Source organism: Cotesia glomerata, linkage group LG5 (genome assembly GCF_020080835.1).
Source record: "Cotesia glomerata isolate CgM1 linkage group LG5, MPM_Cglom_v2.3, whole genome shotgun sequence".
Lineage (NCBI taxonomy): Eukaryota > Metazoa > Arthropoda > Insecta > Hymenoptera > Braconidae > Cotesia > Cotesia glomerata.
Window position 1 is genome coordinate 4,235,465 of NC_058162.1, and position 16,041 is coordinate 4,251,505.

The 16,041-nt window shown below is 25.7% G+C and overlaps 1 protein-coding gene across 1 annotated transcript; it reads left to right on the plus strand.

Annotated features, from left to right (window-relative positions):
- The first annotated feature begins 6,513 nt into the window (after positions 1 to 6,513).
- On the plus strand, positions 6,514 to 8,884 carry LOC123265269 (protein TSSC4). The gene is made up of 2 exons (XM_044728957.1): positions 6,514 to 6,828; positions 7,510 to 8,884. The coding sequence occupies exon 2, from the start codon at positions 7,553 to 7,555 to the stop codon at positions 8,318 to 8,320; it is 768 nt and encodes a 255-aa protein (XP_044584892.1). The 5' UTR covers positions 6,514 to 6,828; positions 7,510 to 7,552; the 3' UTR covers positions 8,321 to 8,884.
- Positions 8,885 to 16,041: the final 7,157 nt, after the last annotated feature.

The following is a 16,041-nucleotide window of genomic DNA, read 5'->3' on the forward strand; positions in this document are numbered from 1 at the left end:
GTCAAGTTCATGTTACCATTAATAAATATATAAATTTATCAGAACAGTATTATTTATTTATGTTAAAGGAGCATTTTTGAAATCTAAAAATAATTCTTGCAATAACTTGGGTGAAAATAGCGGCTGTATTTCATCTGGTAGGATAACATTTTTCTTCACAGCGTTTCATTACATGGCAGCTTTATTTTGGCTACGAGTACAGAATTATATGAATCTAAGAATATAAAATGATAATAAATATTTTCTCTGGCGGATAAAAAAACTAAAGCTCTTTGGAATTAAAAAATAAAAATTTATAAAGCCTTCTTTTAGTTGTAAATATTCTATATTTGAATGTTACTCATTTACAAAAAATTTATCGTCTTCTTTTGGTTCGTAAGTGGAACTGTTAATTAATGCTTATTAATTCATTCGATTAAAACAATTTTCAAATATATAACAATTTATATGTGTAACATCTTTTTATTTTTTATGAAACTACTAGAATTTAACAATCACATTTCGAATAAATTGATTTCACATACATTTCATCTTTATTTTAATATGTTTTTTTTTTTTTTATTTGATTTTGAAAAGGATTTTATTTATGAACATTTTCTCTCATAGATAAATAAGTAAAAGTTTGAAAAATCCAAAAATGCACGCCTCATAATCTCATTTTTCACAAAAAAATTGGTTAAAATAAAATATAAAAAGCAAAATAATATTGCTTGACCTTGACGAGTCGAGTATAAAGCACAACCTCACGCGCTTCGCGCTATGAGGCGTGCAAAAAAACAGAAAACTCTGCTATGGTTTAGTGGCGCCATAATTCTAAGGTGAGGAAAAAAAAATACTATCATAAAATGTATAGATAGATATACAAAGAAATACACAGTCATATATTAGTTTTTTATAAATAATAATTTAAAGACAGTAAATTAAACGCTCATATTAATTGAGAAAGTCCGTCGTGTGTTACTTTAGATAATAAAAATAAATTATTCCGGTACGATCATTTTTTCGACCAATTTCCCTGCCACATACACCAATCCATAAACACAGGCAAACGGACGTCCAGAAAAGATTATTTTTAATGTTAACTAGAATTTGAATTTGCGCGCGCAAGCGCGCGCCTGACTGTAGCATTTGCATATATTTTCATGCTTATGATATATTCGACCAATCACGTTACGAATAGTTTGATGCCACATACATTTCATCTCAATTTTATATTAGGATATTATATTAGGATATTTACTATGTTAAACAAAATAATTGTTATTGAAATATATTTTATGCGCCTGTCAAATTATTTGACTTGATATTAGTACACTCAGATTAAGCTGTAAGTGCGATATAAATAACAAAAAATCAATTTTAGTTTCGAGAAAACTGCTTTTTTTTAAATGTCGAGAATAGAGCACTACTTCAACGCTTCGCTTATGAGGCGTGCAATAATATTCTTAATTAAAAACTTATACTCTAATTTACATTTTTATTTTGAATTGTCATCAATGATGTTCTTATCAAAAATCGGTAATTGAAAAAATAGAAATATTTCCTATATATTATTAATTTTCTCTTAATATAAAATAACAATATTATTACTAATTTAATTTAATTTAATGTTATGGAAAATTTTAAAAATATAAAAAACCATTGCAACGTTAACTTGCCTTCTTGAAGCAGTAATTTTAATATAGGATTTTATAATGGGACGACTGTTTCGCTGTTGATATAATCAATAGCTTCTTGTGTGATGAATTGCCCGAGAAAAAATATTTATATATATTTATATATAAATTGGTTATATATGATTGTATATGAAAAATGGCCAAATATAATCATATCTAATTATATATAATTATATATAACAATATTTAATTATATATTTATTACATCTAATTAATATTTGGGTTAATTTTATGGATAGAATATTTAATATGGTCCTACACAATTCTGTGTAACCAATTAAAATGCAAAAAAAAATATCTAGATATGATTTTATAGCTATAACACCAGCGGTCACCCATCCAACTATTAACTCTGCTCAATGCTGCTTAACGTTGGTGATCTCCGTGCGTCTTGAAGTGTTATATGTCTGTCTGCTGTGCTGCTGTCTTAGATGATAATGATTCTATGATCTACATAATGTATCATATGAGTTTATCATAAATGGAATATAAAAATTGATTTTAATATATATTTGGATAGTCATTATTCATCATTTATTTATTTTACCGAATTTCATTATAATTTTACTATTTTACTATTAGGTAGTAGCAGAGCAGACCAAAACATCTCATAGGAAATGTGACAAATTTTGTATTTCAGAATTATTGAGGATATAATTGAGGATGGTTTTACTTGTATCACTGTAGAGTGTTTTACAAGGGAGGGTGGGGAATTATTGTCTCTCCACTTTTTTCTCCGCAATATAATCTCTCAACCCCGTCATTATAACTCTCAACCACTTTTTCGTCCCCACCCCCCTGCATGTCGGGATTTTTTCTTTCATGCCCGACACACATGTGCTGCGACTGTGGCCGACTTACGCGTTATAATCAGTACCTGCATTTGCATTACGGTCTTAAATAGTATGGAGGTACTTCTATAATGACATTTTACCTCCATAACTATACGGGAAAACCACAGAAAACCCGACCGGTACAGAGGCTGGCAATGAAACGCACATATTCTTAGTTTATAATCATTGAAAAATATTGGTGCGCGCCGGAATCGAACCCTGGTCCCATTCTTTCGAAATGCAGGTACCGAGCCGATTAGGCTATTGCCAACCTTTATTTCAGAATTATTTAAACGTAATTATAAACATCATTTTACACTTTTTGTGATTACCAAAAAAAAATTTTTTTTCAAAGAAAAAATTTTTATGTCTGTTAATTATATATAAGCATATATACATATATATACAATCTTGCATGGCTGTATATTGCTCCATATATAGTCATATATAATTATATATGATTATATATAACCTCATATACAATTTCCATATATAATCATGTATGATTACGAAATGATAAATATCAAAGTCTGAATTCTTAATTATTATACTTTAATATTTTAGACATTTACATAGCGAATATTACTGTTTGAAATAGTATTTTCTTCCATGTAAAGAGTAAATTGTAACGTTTAAATGGTAAATATTATATAGTAAATAGTAAAATCACGATTTTACTGTTTGAAATGGTAATTTTTAGCAGTTGATCATTACTTCTTATAAATTGACTGTTATTTATTACAGTTTACTTTTTTCCGTGTAGATTGTCTGGATATTTTGATATAATACGACTGTGGTTACCATTCTTCATGTACTTCCGCTTTGGACATGATGATACTGTCGTTGATTTTGATTGTGATTTAGAACATGATTTCACTTGAACAATGTAATATAAAGTTAAGGCGACTGTTAAAATTTTCAACATTTTTTATAGATTAAAAAAAATATTTATTTAACTCAAACTGAATTTGTTTTTTAGTATCAAACTTTTTAAATATATATATATATGGCTTGAATGTATAAAAACAAAAAAATAATTTTACAGATATGTATCATAACTATTATATCTATTATTAATATTTTAATGTTCTTGTATAACCAATCATTCATATCCAAAATTAATAATTTTTATGAACTTATAATTCATCAGCTTTATTTTAGACTTCATATCAATGAATCAATGAATTTAATATATTTTTTAAAAATAAACGTATTAGATAGAATTACCTTGTTCTCCATTTTTGTATGTAACTTTAATAAAAAAATAAAAAAATTACTTTTCAGAATGGTGACTATTTTTTATATCTATTATTGAATGATGCATTAATATGCGAGATGTTTTTGTGATCAACAACTATCAAATTAATGATTTCTATTAATATAAATTTAACAGTTTTAATTTTGACCGGATTTCAATAGGTTTTTTAGGATGTTATTATTTTCTGTAAAAATAGCTTTTAATCAATAAATTTTTATATTATTGACAATAATTTATATTATTGATTTTTATAAAATATTAAAAACAATTTCTTCAAGATAAGCGTAACTATTTATATCTGATAAATTTCTCTTCAATCAGGAAGAATATTTTTTTAAGCAAATAAACTTTTTTAAAAAACAATTAGTAGAAATTATAATGATACTGAAATCAGCTGACAATTGACTATTTTTTTGTATTTTTATCACAAATCTATTAAATAAAATATATTCTTATTAATTTGCACTTTTATCTTTTTTTAATTTGTAGATGTAGAATTTTTTTATTAAAATTTTGTTATGACATTAAAATTAGCAGCCACAACAATTATTTAATTTTAATTTAATAAACAAATTTCTTCCGAAAAATTATTAAAAAAAAATTATATTTTTAATTTTTTTTAATTTCTACTTCAATTTTATTTAATTCCGTTTTTATGACATTGAAGTTAGCAGTCACTTAACAATTTTTTTTTTTATTTAACAAAAAAATTTGTCCTAAAAAATTGCATTTTTTCCAATTTTATTTTTTATGAAAATTAATTTAGTAGATATTTTATAATTTTTTTACCAAATAAATTATGACAAAAAAAAATTAGAGAAAAAAAATTGGCATGAAGAAATTAAAATCCAATTTTTTTGAAATAATTTTTTGTAACAAATGTACTTGTTAAAAAAAAAATTAAAAAATAGTCAAGTGGCTTCTAACTTTAATGTTAATTTTTTTGCGATAATTTATTTGCTATAGAATTTTAAAAATTAATAAATGTATGCTAAATTAATTTTCATTTTGTTTTTGTATAAATATAATTTTTTTTTCTTACTGGCAATTCAGCTGGTCTATATGAGTAATATTTTTGTATTTTAATCGCAATGAACGCAATTCAATTACACTAAAGCTCTATCTATCGTCAGCGAGAAATATTAATTAGTATTATTTTATTTTTCATGACAACAGTCGATAATATTGTATGCAGAGCTTGAATACATATATATATATATATATATAGGGATTGAGAAAGAACTGTAGAGGCAGCACTACTGCTGAAAGTGGAGCTCCCTGGTGTTAAAAATTTAAAGCATAGTGATGTAAACAGTGTAATAAATAGTATTAGTTGAAATAAATAATGAAAAAAATAATTAAATTCGGGTTCTTGTCAGTCAAAAATACCCATATTAGGGGTCAAAATGACATAAAAGGAAAAAAATTATTCAAGTCAGGACACGTTTTGATTGGTGTAGAAACAGATGATTCAAATAAACATTCAACCATAACCTGCTCAGTTGTCACTCAAACCACAGTTTCCGATATTTACAGTATAAAAATTGATGTTAGTTGATGAAGTTTTTTTTAAATTATTTTTAATATTCGTTAATTGACGAAAGTTATAATTAAATATAAACTTGGTAAAAAGATATCATACTAAAATTAGCCGCCGTTCAACAATTTTTTCATTTTTTTCAACAATTAAATTGCAAGTAAAAAAATACTTTTAAAAAATTGCACGTATAATTTTTTAAATCTTCGACATGTGAAATTTTTTATTTTGATTTTTTTGTAATGATTTTTTTAATAAAGAAAATTATAAAAATTTTCAGATGTAGGCTAATTTAATTTTTATTAAAAAAATGACACTGAGATCAGCTGACATTTGATAATTTTTTAAATTTTTATAACAAATCAATTATCATAAAAAAAATACTTTTGAAAATTTGTACAAATTAATTTTTTAAATTTCCACATGTGGAATTCTTTTACAAAATTTTTTAATAATAATTTAATTGTTATAAAAATCTGAAAAGTTGTAAGATGTCTTTTGATTCAGTATCGTAAAAAGTTTCAAAGTCTAGAACTGAATTTTTTTAATTTTCAGTGGAATAGATAAACTTGATGATACTTTTGAAGAAGACATTATGAAAAATTATTTTAATTAAATTAAAAAAATAATTAATTTAACAAATATGTTATTGTTTTGTATACTAGTTGCCACCACTTTGTTTTACATTTTTCTTGGCAGGTGGCGTCAAGGTCATCTTTCTCAATCCCTATATATATATATATATATATTTTCTGTATATTACGAACATACATTGTATACGCAGTGTGGATTCTTCATTTTTATCATATATGTAATACTTAGAAGTATTACATATATGATTTTTATTTAGACTAGAATTGAATTTGCGCGCGCAAGCGCGCGCCTCATATTTATTTTCATGATATATTTATGTGTCGTTTATGTATATTATATTCGTTTTCAACCAATCAGAATGAGAATAAATATTTTCAACCAATCACATTACGAATAAATTGGTTTCGCATACATTTCATCTCAATTTTATTATGGGACTAGAATTGAATTTGCGCGCGCAAGCGCGCGCCTCATATTTATTGTCATGATACATTTATGTGTCGTTTATGTATATTATATTCACTTTCAACCAATCAGAATGGCTGCGTTCAAGTTTACTAAGTTCTTGGCAGATCTTAGCATGTCTTGTAGCAGTAACTTAAAGTAACTATATTATTTTTTTTTTAAATCTATAATAAAACAATGGAAGGTATATTTATTTAAGTATGTCTAAAATTAATTTTTTGGTAGATAAAGTTAGCCCTGCTCAGAACTTAGTAAACCTGAACGCAGCCAATGAGAATAAATATTTTCAACCAATCACATCACGAATAGATTGGATTCACATACATTTCATCTCAATTTTATTATGGGATGTTCTCTCTTTGTCTAACATGAATAAAATTTCTAACCTGTAAACAATAACACTGCATAAAATTACTAGCAACGTTTGATAAACGTAAACTAAATTTAAGGATTATTTGAAATTAAGTGAGTATTCGACAAGATTTTTATAATACTGAAGTTATTTCTCAGCTGTCAATTTTAAAAATTTATATAACAAATCAATTACTACAAAAAAATCCTTCTAAAAAGTTTCACTTGTAATTTTTATCAATTTTCATACGTGAAATTTTTAAATAAAATTTTTTTTATTATAATTTAATTGCCATAAAATTCTAAGAATATTTTTATGTCTATCTTAAATACTCAATAAATTAAAATTAATTTAGCAGATATTTGATAATTTTAAGAATTTTTTTAACAAGTAAATAATGGCAAAAAAAAAAGTAGAAAAAAAAAATATGACATTCAAGTTAGCTGTCACTTGATCAATTTTTAATTTTATTTAATAATTAAATTAATTCTAAAAAGTTATTTTTAAAAAAATTGCATTTTTTATTTTTAAAAATTTCTACATGTCAATTTTGTTTTCTTATTTTTTTGCCGTAATTTGTTTTGTTAACATAAGTTCTAAAAGTTATTAAATATCTGCTAAATTAATTTTCATAAAAAAAATTGACTGAAATTTAAAAAAATAAAAAATACAATTTTTGGAAAAAATCTATTTGTTAGAAAAAATTGAAAAATGGTCAAGTGACTGCTAACTTTAATGTCATATTCAATAATTACAGATAAAATTAGTTTATTAATTAATTTTTATTATTTTAGATATTGTTGACTTGAATTACAATAACAAAGACTGTCAACAAAAATGAAGATTCCAACCACAAGTTTCACTTTGCAAAGTGGTGATTCCACTTTGTCAGGCTTCGTAGATCGTCAGAAGGCTCTTTTCGACCAACTATCTCAAGCAGAAAAAGATTGCAATAAAGATCAATCAACTCCAATCGACGCCCGTGACTTTGAGTGCAAAAAATTTCGTCGTCCACCTCCGCCAGGTAAGCGCCGAAAAAATGAAGCTAGACAATTTCGTGGTAAAGAAAGTATCTTTAAACAAGTAAGTTTGCCATCGCCTTTTGCCAATCACGGTGTACCGGATTACCATAAAAATCCTCAAAAATGGACCAAGTACAGTCTAGATGATGTCAATGAGGCAGATATGAGTGACAAAAAAAATACACAAGCAGCTCTTGCATTTCTAAAAGGGTTAAGGGCACGGAGGTCCAAAGATAAACTCGATTTCGAACATTCAGATATGCAAGTTGATGATCAACATAACTGTGCTGGTTCTTCGAATCGTTCAGCATCTTCAGCATCACAAGCATCTCAAGCATCACAAGTGGTATTCAGAAAACCTACTAAGCAAATTGATCGTAAAAATAAAGAACAAACACGTGTTGAGATTGTCGAGACTGATAATAATCCTATTTTTGTGGGAAGTAAAATTATTTTTCCTGAATATGTAGTAGGTCAGAAACCTATTAACAAATCTAAAAAAGAAAAACAAAATCCGGTTATCAAAGTCGATCGCAGCAAGCAAATAAAGTTAGATCATCTTCAAGAATATGAAGATGAGTAAAGATTGTAATATTTATTTATTTTTATTATATTTTATTAATAATAATAATTAATATGGATAGATATTTATTATTTTAAGCCTGTTACCCGATCTGATTTTCTTGAAGAATGTTCAATTTTTTATTATTATTCTTTTATAATATTTATTTACACTGAGTAAATAATTACATCTTTACACATTTTCTAACAAAAATTGTCGAGATAAATTATAATTGTTGTAATTTCACTTAAGGGGAGAAATACGTGTAGAAAGAAGTTTTCATGCTGATTTTTTATTAATTTTTTTAAGGTATGAAAATTAATGTTATCTATTGAAACTATCAGGTTATTTTCTACATATATTTATATTTTTCCATATTTTACGATAATATGACTTAAAAAGTAGCGGAGATATCAGCTGATACACATGGTAGGTTGTCTTCCGACTTAGCAGTTGGTGGGCACTATGGAAGCCACAATTTTTATCTGAAATCAATAGCACAGAAAAATTACTTTTCTTTATACAATTATGCTGAATATGAACCTCCATCATAAGCGATATTTTTATTTAAACTATTTTTTTTTTTTTAATAAACAATGTATGAAAAAATGGTAAAAAATCACGACTTAATCTCTCAGCCCTCTAGAAAATGCAAATTTTTACTTTTTTTTTTGGAATTGAGGTTCATATAGAAGATACACATATAAAAAAAGTAATTTTTCTGTGCCAGTGATTTCAGATAAAAATTGTGGCTTGCATACTGCACACCAACTGCTAAGTCGGATGAAAACCTACGATGTGTATCAGCTGATATCTCCGCTATTTTTTAAGTTATATTGTTGTTTAATACGAAAAAATACTCATAAATATATCTATAAAATAACCTGATAGTTTCAATAAATAATATTAATTTTTTATACCTTAAAAAAATTAATGAAAATCAGCATGAAAACGGCCTTCTACACGTATTTCCCCCTTTAAATATAAATCGTCCTTGACAGGACAATGGGTACATACAAATAAATAGTACTCTAAAGTCAAACTTTACCTCATCCTACTTTCGATCCACCGGTAGTAATTTTAGTGGCCTAAAAATTAATGGGTAAATTATACTACAGCATACAGTACTGCCAAAGCATATATGCGTAGAATACGAAACTTCAAATGAATGTTTCATTTATTAAATTTTTAATAACATAACAATATTGTAAAGGCCTTTTGGATAGATTTATCAATTGATTTTTCATTTTTTAAATTAGTGTGCAAGTTAACTAAACTGAAAATTTTAGAATTTTGTCTTTTCAATTTTGTATTTTTAATAATTACAAAAGCTTTTTAACTTTTGTTTTTATAATATACCGAAAAATATTATTGTTGATGGAATAGTAATAGAAAATTGAACATTCTTCAAGAATTGGATCGGTAACAGGCTTAAAATAATAACTTAATTAAAAAATACCGATATTTAAGTCATATATTAAACACAATAATTAATATGCTTGTAATATAATGAAGAAATAGCTTTATTTAGTTCATATTATTTTATGTATAGTATTCTTAATAATAAAATAAGTTATTTGTTTAAATTAGTCTAACTTTTGTTAATTTAGATACAATTATATGATAAACTTTTAATAATAATTAAAAACTTAATTAAGATAATGCAAATTTATAATACGTTAGAAAAACCGTTAAATTAAGTTTACCAGGAGTCTTCTATCCATTCTTTTTGTTAACTTGTTCGTCAGTTAGCTATATATACTATCAAGCGAGTGATATAATCTTGCTACACTCATGTTCATATAAAACGAATTTCTGAAGCTAATTCTTGTAATCTTAACACATTTATTTTGTTTAATATAATATACTTTAACTATCATATTAATTATAATGTGTGGGTTGTGATTGATGACATGCGTAATGGAAGAAATTGTATATAATGCTTTTTAGCTGCTGATACAATCATACACACAGCCAGATCTCAGTGTAATGTTTTATTTGTCCCAATGGATAATGTTTCTAGAAGATTTATAACCAAGTCTCGATATGGAAGCTTCATATTTATATACAGAAGAACATGTAACATCTTATCCAGAGTTTTGTTAATTTATTATTTGTTCATTCAATTACTTATCAGAAGTAATTATCTATGCTATTTAATTTAACACACAAGGTATGAACCAAAAGACTTAGCAAATATTTACAAGTGGGGTCAACCATTTTAAATTTCATTTTTTTGAACGAAATTTCTATTTGATTTTATTTATATATTTTTTTTGAAAAATATATAAAAAAATGAACAATTAAAAAAAAAAAAAGTTGATTATCTCAATTTTAACAAATTTTCAAAAAAATTATAAATTTTTTAGAAAATTTTGATATTCATTCTTTTTTTCATTCTTCGTTTTATTATGTACTTTTCAAAAAAAAAAAATATATCAAAAACATCAAAAAAAGATAAAATAGAAATTTTATCCAAAAACATAAGAGCCAAAATTTTTTCCAACTTTTGAAGGCAAAAAAGCTATTGAAATCTTTATTTTTTTCTTCCACAACATTTTTCGTAAATAATTACCAAACTAGCAATCTTGCAGTCACTACGTGACTGCCGTGACTTGTGAACTATAAATAAATAAAATTTTGCTTTATTAAATAATGACTTTTGTGAAATTGCAATGTACTTTTTTAACTATTGACGTTTTTAAAGATATAAGCTCATCCTGATGTTACACTCATCAAGAGCTTCCATTTGAGTACCCACAAGCATTTTTGATATATTTTTCATATATACATATATATAATATATATAAATATATGAAAAATTGATGTGGGTACTCAAATAAAAGGTCTCAATGAGTGTAACATCGGGATGAGCTTATATATTTAAAAATGTCAATATTTCTCAAGTTACAAGGTAATTTCTTAATTATGTTAAATTGCACTGTTCTCTTAACTATCGACGTTTTCAAAGATATAAGCTCATCCCGATGATATACTCATCAAGAGCTTCCATTTGAGTACCCACAAGCATTTTTGATATATTTTTCATATATACATATATATATATAACATATATAAATATATGAAAAATTGATGTGGGTACTCAAATAAAAAGTCTCGATGAGTGTAATACCGGGGTGAGCTTATATATTTAAAAATGTCAATATTTCTCAAGTTACAAGGTCATTTCTTAATTATGTTAAATTGCACTGTTCTCTTAACTATCGACGTTTTCAAAGATATAAGCTCATCCCGATGATATACTCATCAAGAGCTTCCATTTGAGTACCCACAAGCATTTTTGATATATTTTTCATATATACATATATATATATAACATATATATATATATATATATATATATATATATATATATATATACACATATAAATATATGAAAAATTGATGTGGGTACTCAAATGAAAGGCCTTGATGAGTGTAACATCGGGATGAGCTTATATCTTTCAAAATGTCAATAGTTCACAAGATACAAGGTCATTTCTTAATTATGTATCTAGAGATAGAGAATTTTCAAATGCAGCCTAAATACTTATCATCATAAATTAAATATTAGTGAGAATGATATGAAAGCTTGAAAAGGCACAACTCCAGGTCAAGATCTTTTTAATGATACCAAATTTAACCCATTTTATCATATAAATACACCACAAATGACCACAAAATTTTTCTTCTCTCTTAATAACATAAATAATCGTTTTTTACAAATTTTACATGTAAAATTTTCTAAAAACAATGTAGTTATTATAAAAATTCTACTAATTGTTTCTTGTAATTTATTCATTATATTTATTAACTAATATAATATTGTTTATTGCACAAAAAAAAAATTATAATCTAGAATCAGAGATGAAAATGTTAATATTTCACCTAGTTATGGCTCAAAATGGGGTTTACTCCACTTGTAAATAATTACCAAACCCTTTTCTGCATTCTTCTGCTTTCAAAAGAAAGCCCTCCAGTACTCTTTACACGATGCAAAAATGACATGATATATAACTTTAATCAACCGAGTCAACAAATCTATTTAATAGGCTCTGCTGCGACGCTAATCGCATACCAGGGAATCATTTTGCAGGTGAGAAGTTATCTAGTTTCACATATATATCCATTAAAAAATTCTCAGAATATAGATGCGTTTATATATATTATGAAACGTTTATAATTCTTTAAGAGAAATAGAAATAAATTTGAAAATAGCTTGCTGCTTTCTCATGTCAATAATGCTTCTATTCATCTTTCTTAAACTATACTTGGTACTTTCTCGCAAAACTTTTCCGCTAAAATACAAGTAGAGGATGTATAGCTTGTAATTTATTTATGTATCAAATCTTTTTCACTCTTTTAAATCGTTTTATTTATTTGTAAGTATATGTGAAAGTATATGTATATAAATACCGTAAATGATATAACGTCATATTATGTTACGCATCAATTTTACTTTTAACTCAACTTTCAAACATGACAACAACAATAAATGTAGTTGCGTGTCATTTTTTATTATTCAAAATTTACTAGTCATCAAAAATAATAACCTTGTTCATAATCCAGCAATTGGTATAGTTTTTTTTTTTTATTTTTTTATAATATAAAAATAACACGTCTTATTTGAATTAAAAAAAAATTAATTCACTGCCAGCAAATTTATTATTTTTATTACACCATGTGTACACTGAGAGACAATTTTATAGAATAGTAATAAAAAAGTTCATTTGGACTTGAAAAAAAAACATGAAAATAAAATTAGCAGACAGCTGACAATTGTCAGAATTTTTTTTATTAATAAAATTATTAAAAAAAAATTAAATGAAAAAATTGCACTTGTAAAAAATTTGAAAAACTACACGTGCAATTTTTTAAAAATATTTTTTTATTGTTAATTCAATTAATAAAAAAAAAAAATAAAAATTTTTCGCTATCGGCTAATTTTAGTTTAATAAAAAAATTTAGTTAATATTAATAAAATTATATTTCATATAAATAAAATTTTATTAATATTTAATAAAATTTTTTTAAATACTAATATGTGTTTATTAAAATAACCACGAGCGTCGATTTCGTTTGCTGTAATTAATACGCGTAGTTTGTAATTGTTCCAAAAATTTGACGGTATGCAAATAATCTCAAAAAAAAAAAAATTAATATTGATCAATTTAATTTATTAAGGTATATTAACGTATAAAAGTAAAATGTGCTTAATTACAATGCATAATTCATGTTTAATAACATAACATAAATTTGTATTAATTATAATATGGTCAAATATATTCTCACAGTAATATCTTTTAAAATTAATAATACTAAGATTTTTCAACGAGACATCCTACCCTAATCTATTTGTTTACTTCCGACTTTTATGTTGTCTTTATGACAGACAACATCTTTTACATACTAAGAAAAATTTATTAGTATTTAATAAAACATATATTAGTATTTAAGAAAATTTTTATTAGAATTTAAGGAAATTTTATTAATATTTAATAAATTTTTATTTGGGATTAGCCAAATAAACGTTTTATTAAATAGTAATAAAATTTCATTACTATTAAATAAAATTGTCTCTCAGTGTATAAGGGTGATTCTTTGTAAAGATGTTTTTTGTTGTCCCAGGCATTTTTTTATTAGAAAATCTGTTATTTTGTTACTAAAAAAAATTTATTACGAAAGTAAAAAAACATTTCTATTTGGAGCATTGAAAACTAAAATGAAATAAATTTTGGTTTTTTTGGTATAAATTCGTAAACCACCGAAATAACAGTCCCCTGGGCTGCCCCTTTCCCAAAATTGAAACTTTAAGATTAAGTTTAAAGTTATTCGTCCATAATATATTATTTTGTCCATAATGTTTATAAAATTAATTAGTTAACTAGCAATCTTCTTCAATAAAAAGTACCGAAAATTAATTTGTTTCATTAAATTCATCAAATCAAAGTTTGTTCCAGGCGTTTTTAGAACAGTCCCCTGCCAGAAGTTCAAAGCCAAAAAAAAAATCCACCGTGCTATTTTATGTTCTGTAAGGTTTATAAGGACCTAACTAGCCTTGAGTTAATAATCATAGGCTTGTTAGCGCTTTATCGGCATTTTATTTAGTGTCAAAACACCGTTTATGCTGGAAACATGTGTCTCGGCCACTTCAAAACTCAGTCACCTGGCAACTATTTTTATTTATAATTTATTTATAAAATTCGATCCATGAGTCTCAATATTATTCTAATTAATGTAAACATTAATTGAGAACTTGAAAAGTTGAATGCATTGAAATAGTTTGCTTGATCTTTCTCAATTTGATAAAAAAAACAGTTCCCTGTCATGTTATATGGCAAAAAATACACAAATATCGAAAAAACAAAAATTAAATTGACTGTTTATTTATTATCATTAAGCTGATAATTTTGTAGCCCTAGTTAATTTTTTTTCTGATAAAATCAAAAATAATTTGGTCGGACAATTTTGTACAGATTTAAGACGTCCTTGCAGATAATCACCCATAAAAATTATATAATTTTTTTCTATCTATCAATTAGTCATAATTCATTAGCGAATAAAATAATTTAGCTGAATAGTTTTTTGGGATATTAAATAATTTAATAGCATAATTAAAAAAAATTTTTTTTATATACATTTTAAAAAAGTGGGCTGTGATTTTTAAATGCGGAAGAAGAAAGAGAAATTTAAAACAAAAGTAAATAACCCATGTAATTGTATTCTCATTATCAAAAATTTCTTCTCTCCATCTTTCGGAAAGCAGAAAAAAAAAAAAAAAAAATAAGAGACTACAAATAATTTTTTGTCCAAGGGAGATTCCACAAGTTTCTCCATGGTGCTGAGCAAGATGAATGATCCGCGAATGTCGGGGCAACGAACCCGACCTGAAAAGATTTCCGCTTGAAAGTCAAGGTATTCTTATGGCCTACTTTAAAATTACTCTGGTTTATATGGCTTTCATTGGATTATAAGTGTATTTAATTTAAGATATCTCAAGTTGGTTCATAGGCTACCGGTCATTGGCATCCACCTACTGCAAGTAAACCGGCTCTGATGATTTTGAAATGATTTAGTAATGCAAACGGTAAGCCATCAGACTGTGTCTCTTCTCAATATATTACATACTTGCTCGTATGTATATGACGGGTGCTGGGCAAAATTTATCGTCTTCGCTGGTGAGCGATCAACGTTTATACTTCCAAAGGCCATTAATCCATATAATTGATGATTATAAATATTATCATATTTATTATAAATAATAACTATGAAATGAGAAAATTAACGATTTACCCTACGATCTAACTAACACTCTAGTGTTACTTCTCGACGAATAACTTTCCAGCTTCATAATTATTATCTTAAAACTCATAACCGCTATAAATAAGAATATGTAAAGTCAGAAGTGGTGTCAATGCCACTAAATTGCGCTTGGGTTTTTATTCTCCCGGAACACCGGAACGGGAAACGCTATTGTCCGTGGGAAATTTCTTAAGTATATAAGACAATCATATAGATATCACAATTACATTCAGATTTATAAAAATAAAAAGGGCGAATATCTAATCTAATAATATATATTTAACAAAACTATAAGTATGAAGAAATAACTTCAGAACAATACTACTTTTTAAAAAGAAAAATTTCTTGATTGGAGAACAAAATTCTTGTCTCAAGAAAATTTTCGGGTGCCTGAAGGAAGACTGAAGTTGTGTTGGCCGAAGTAAAAATTTTTTGAGAAA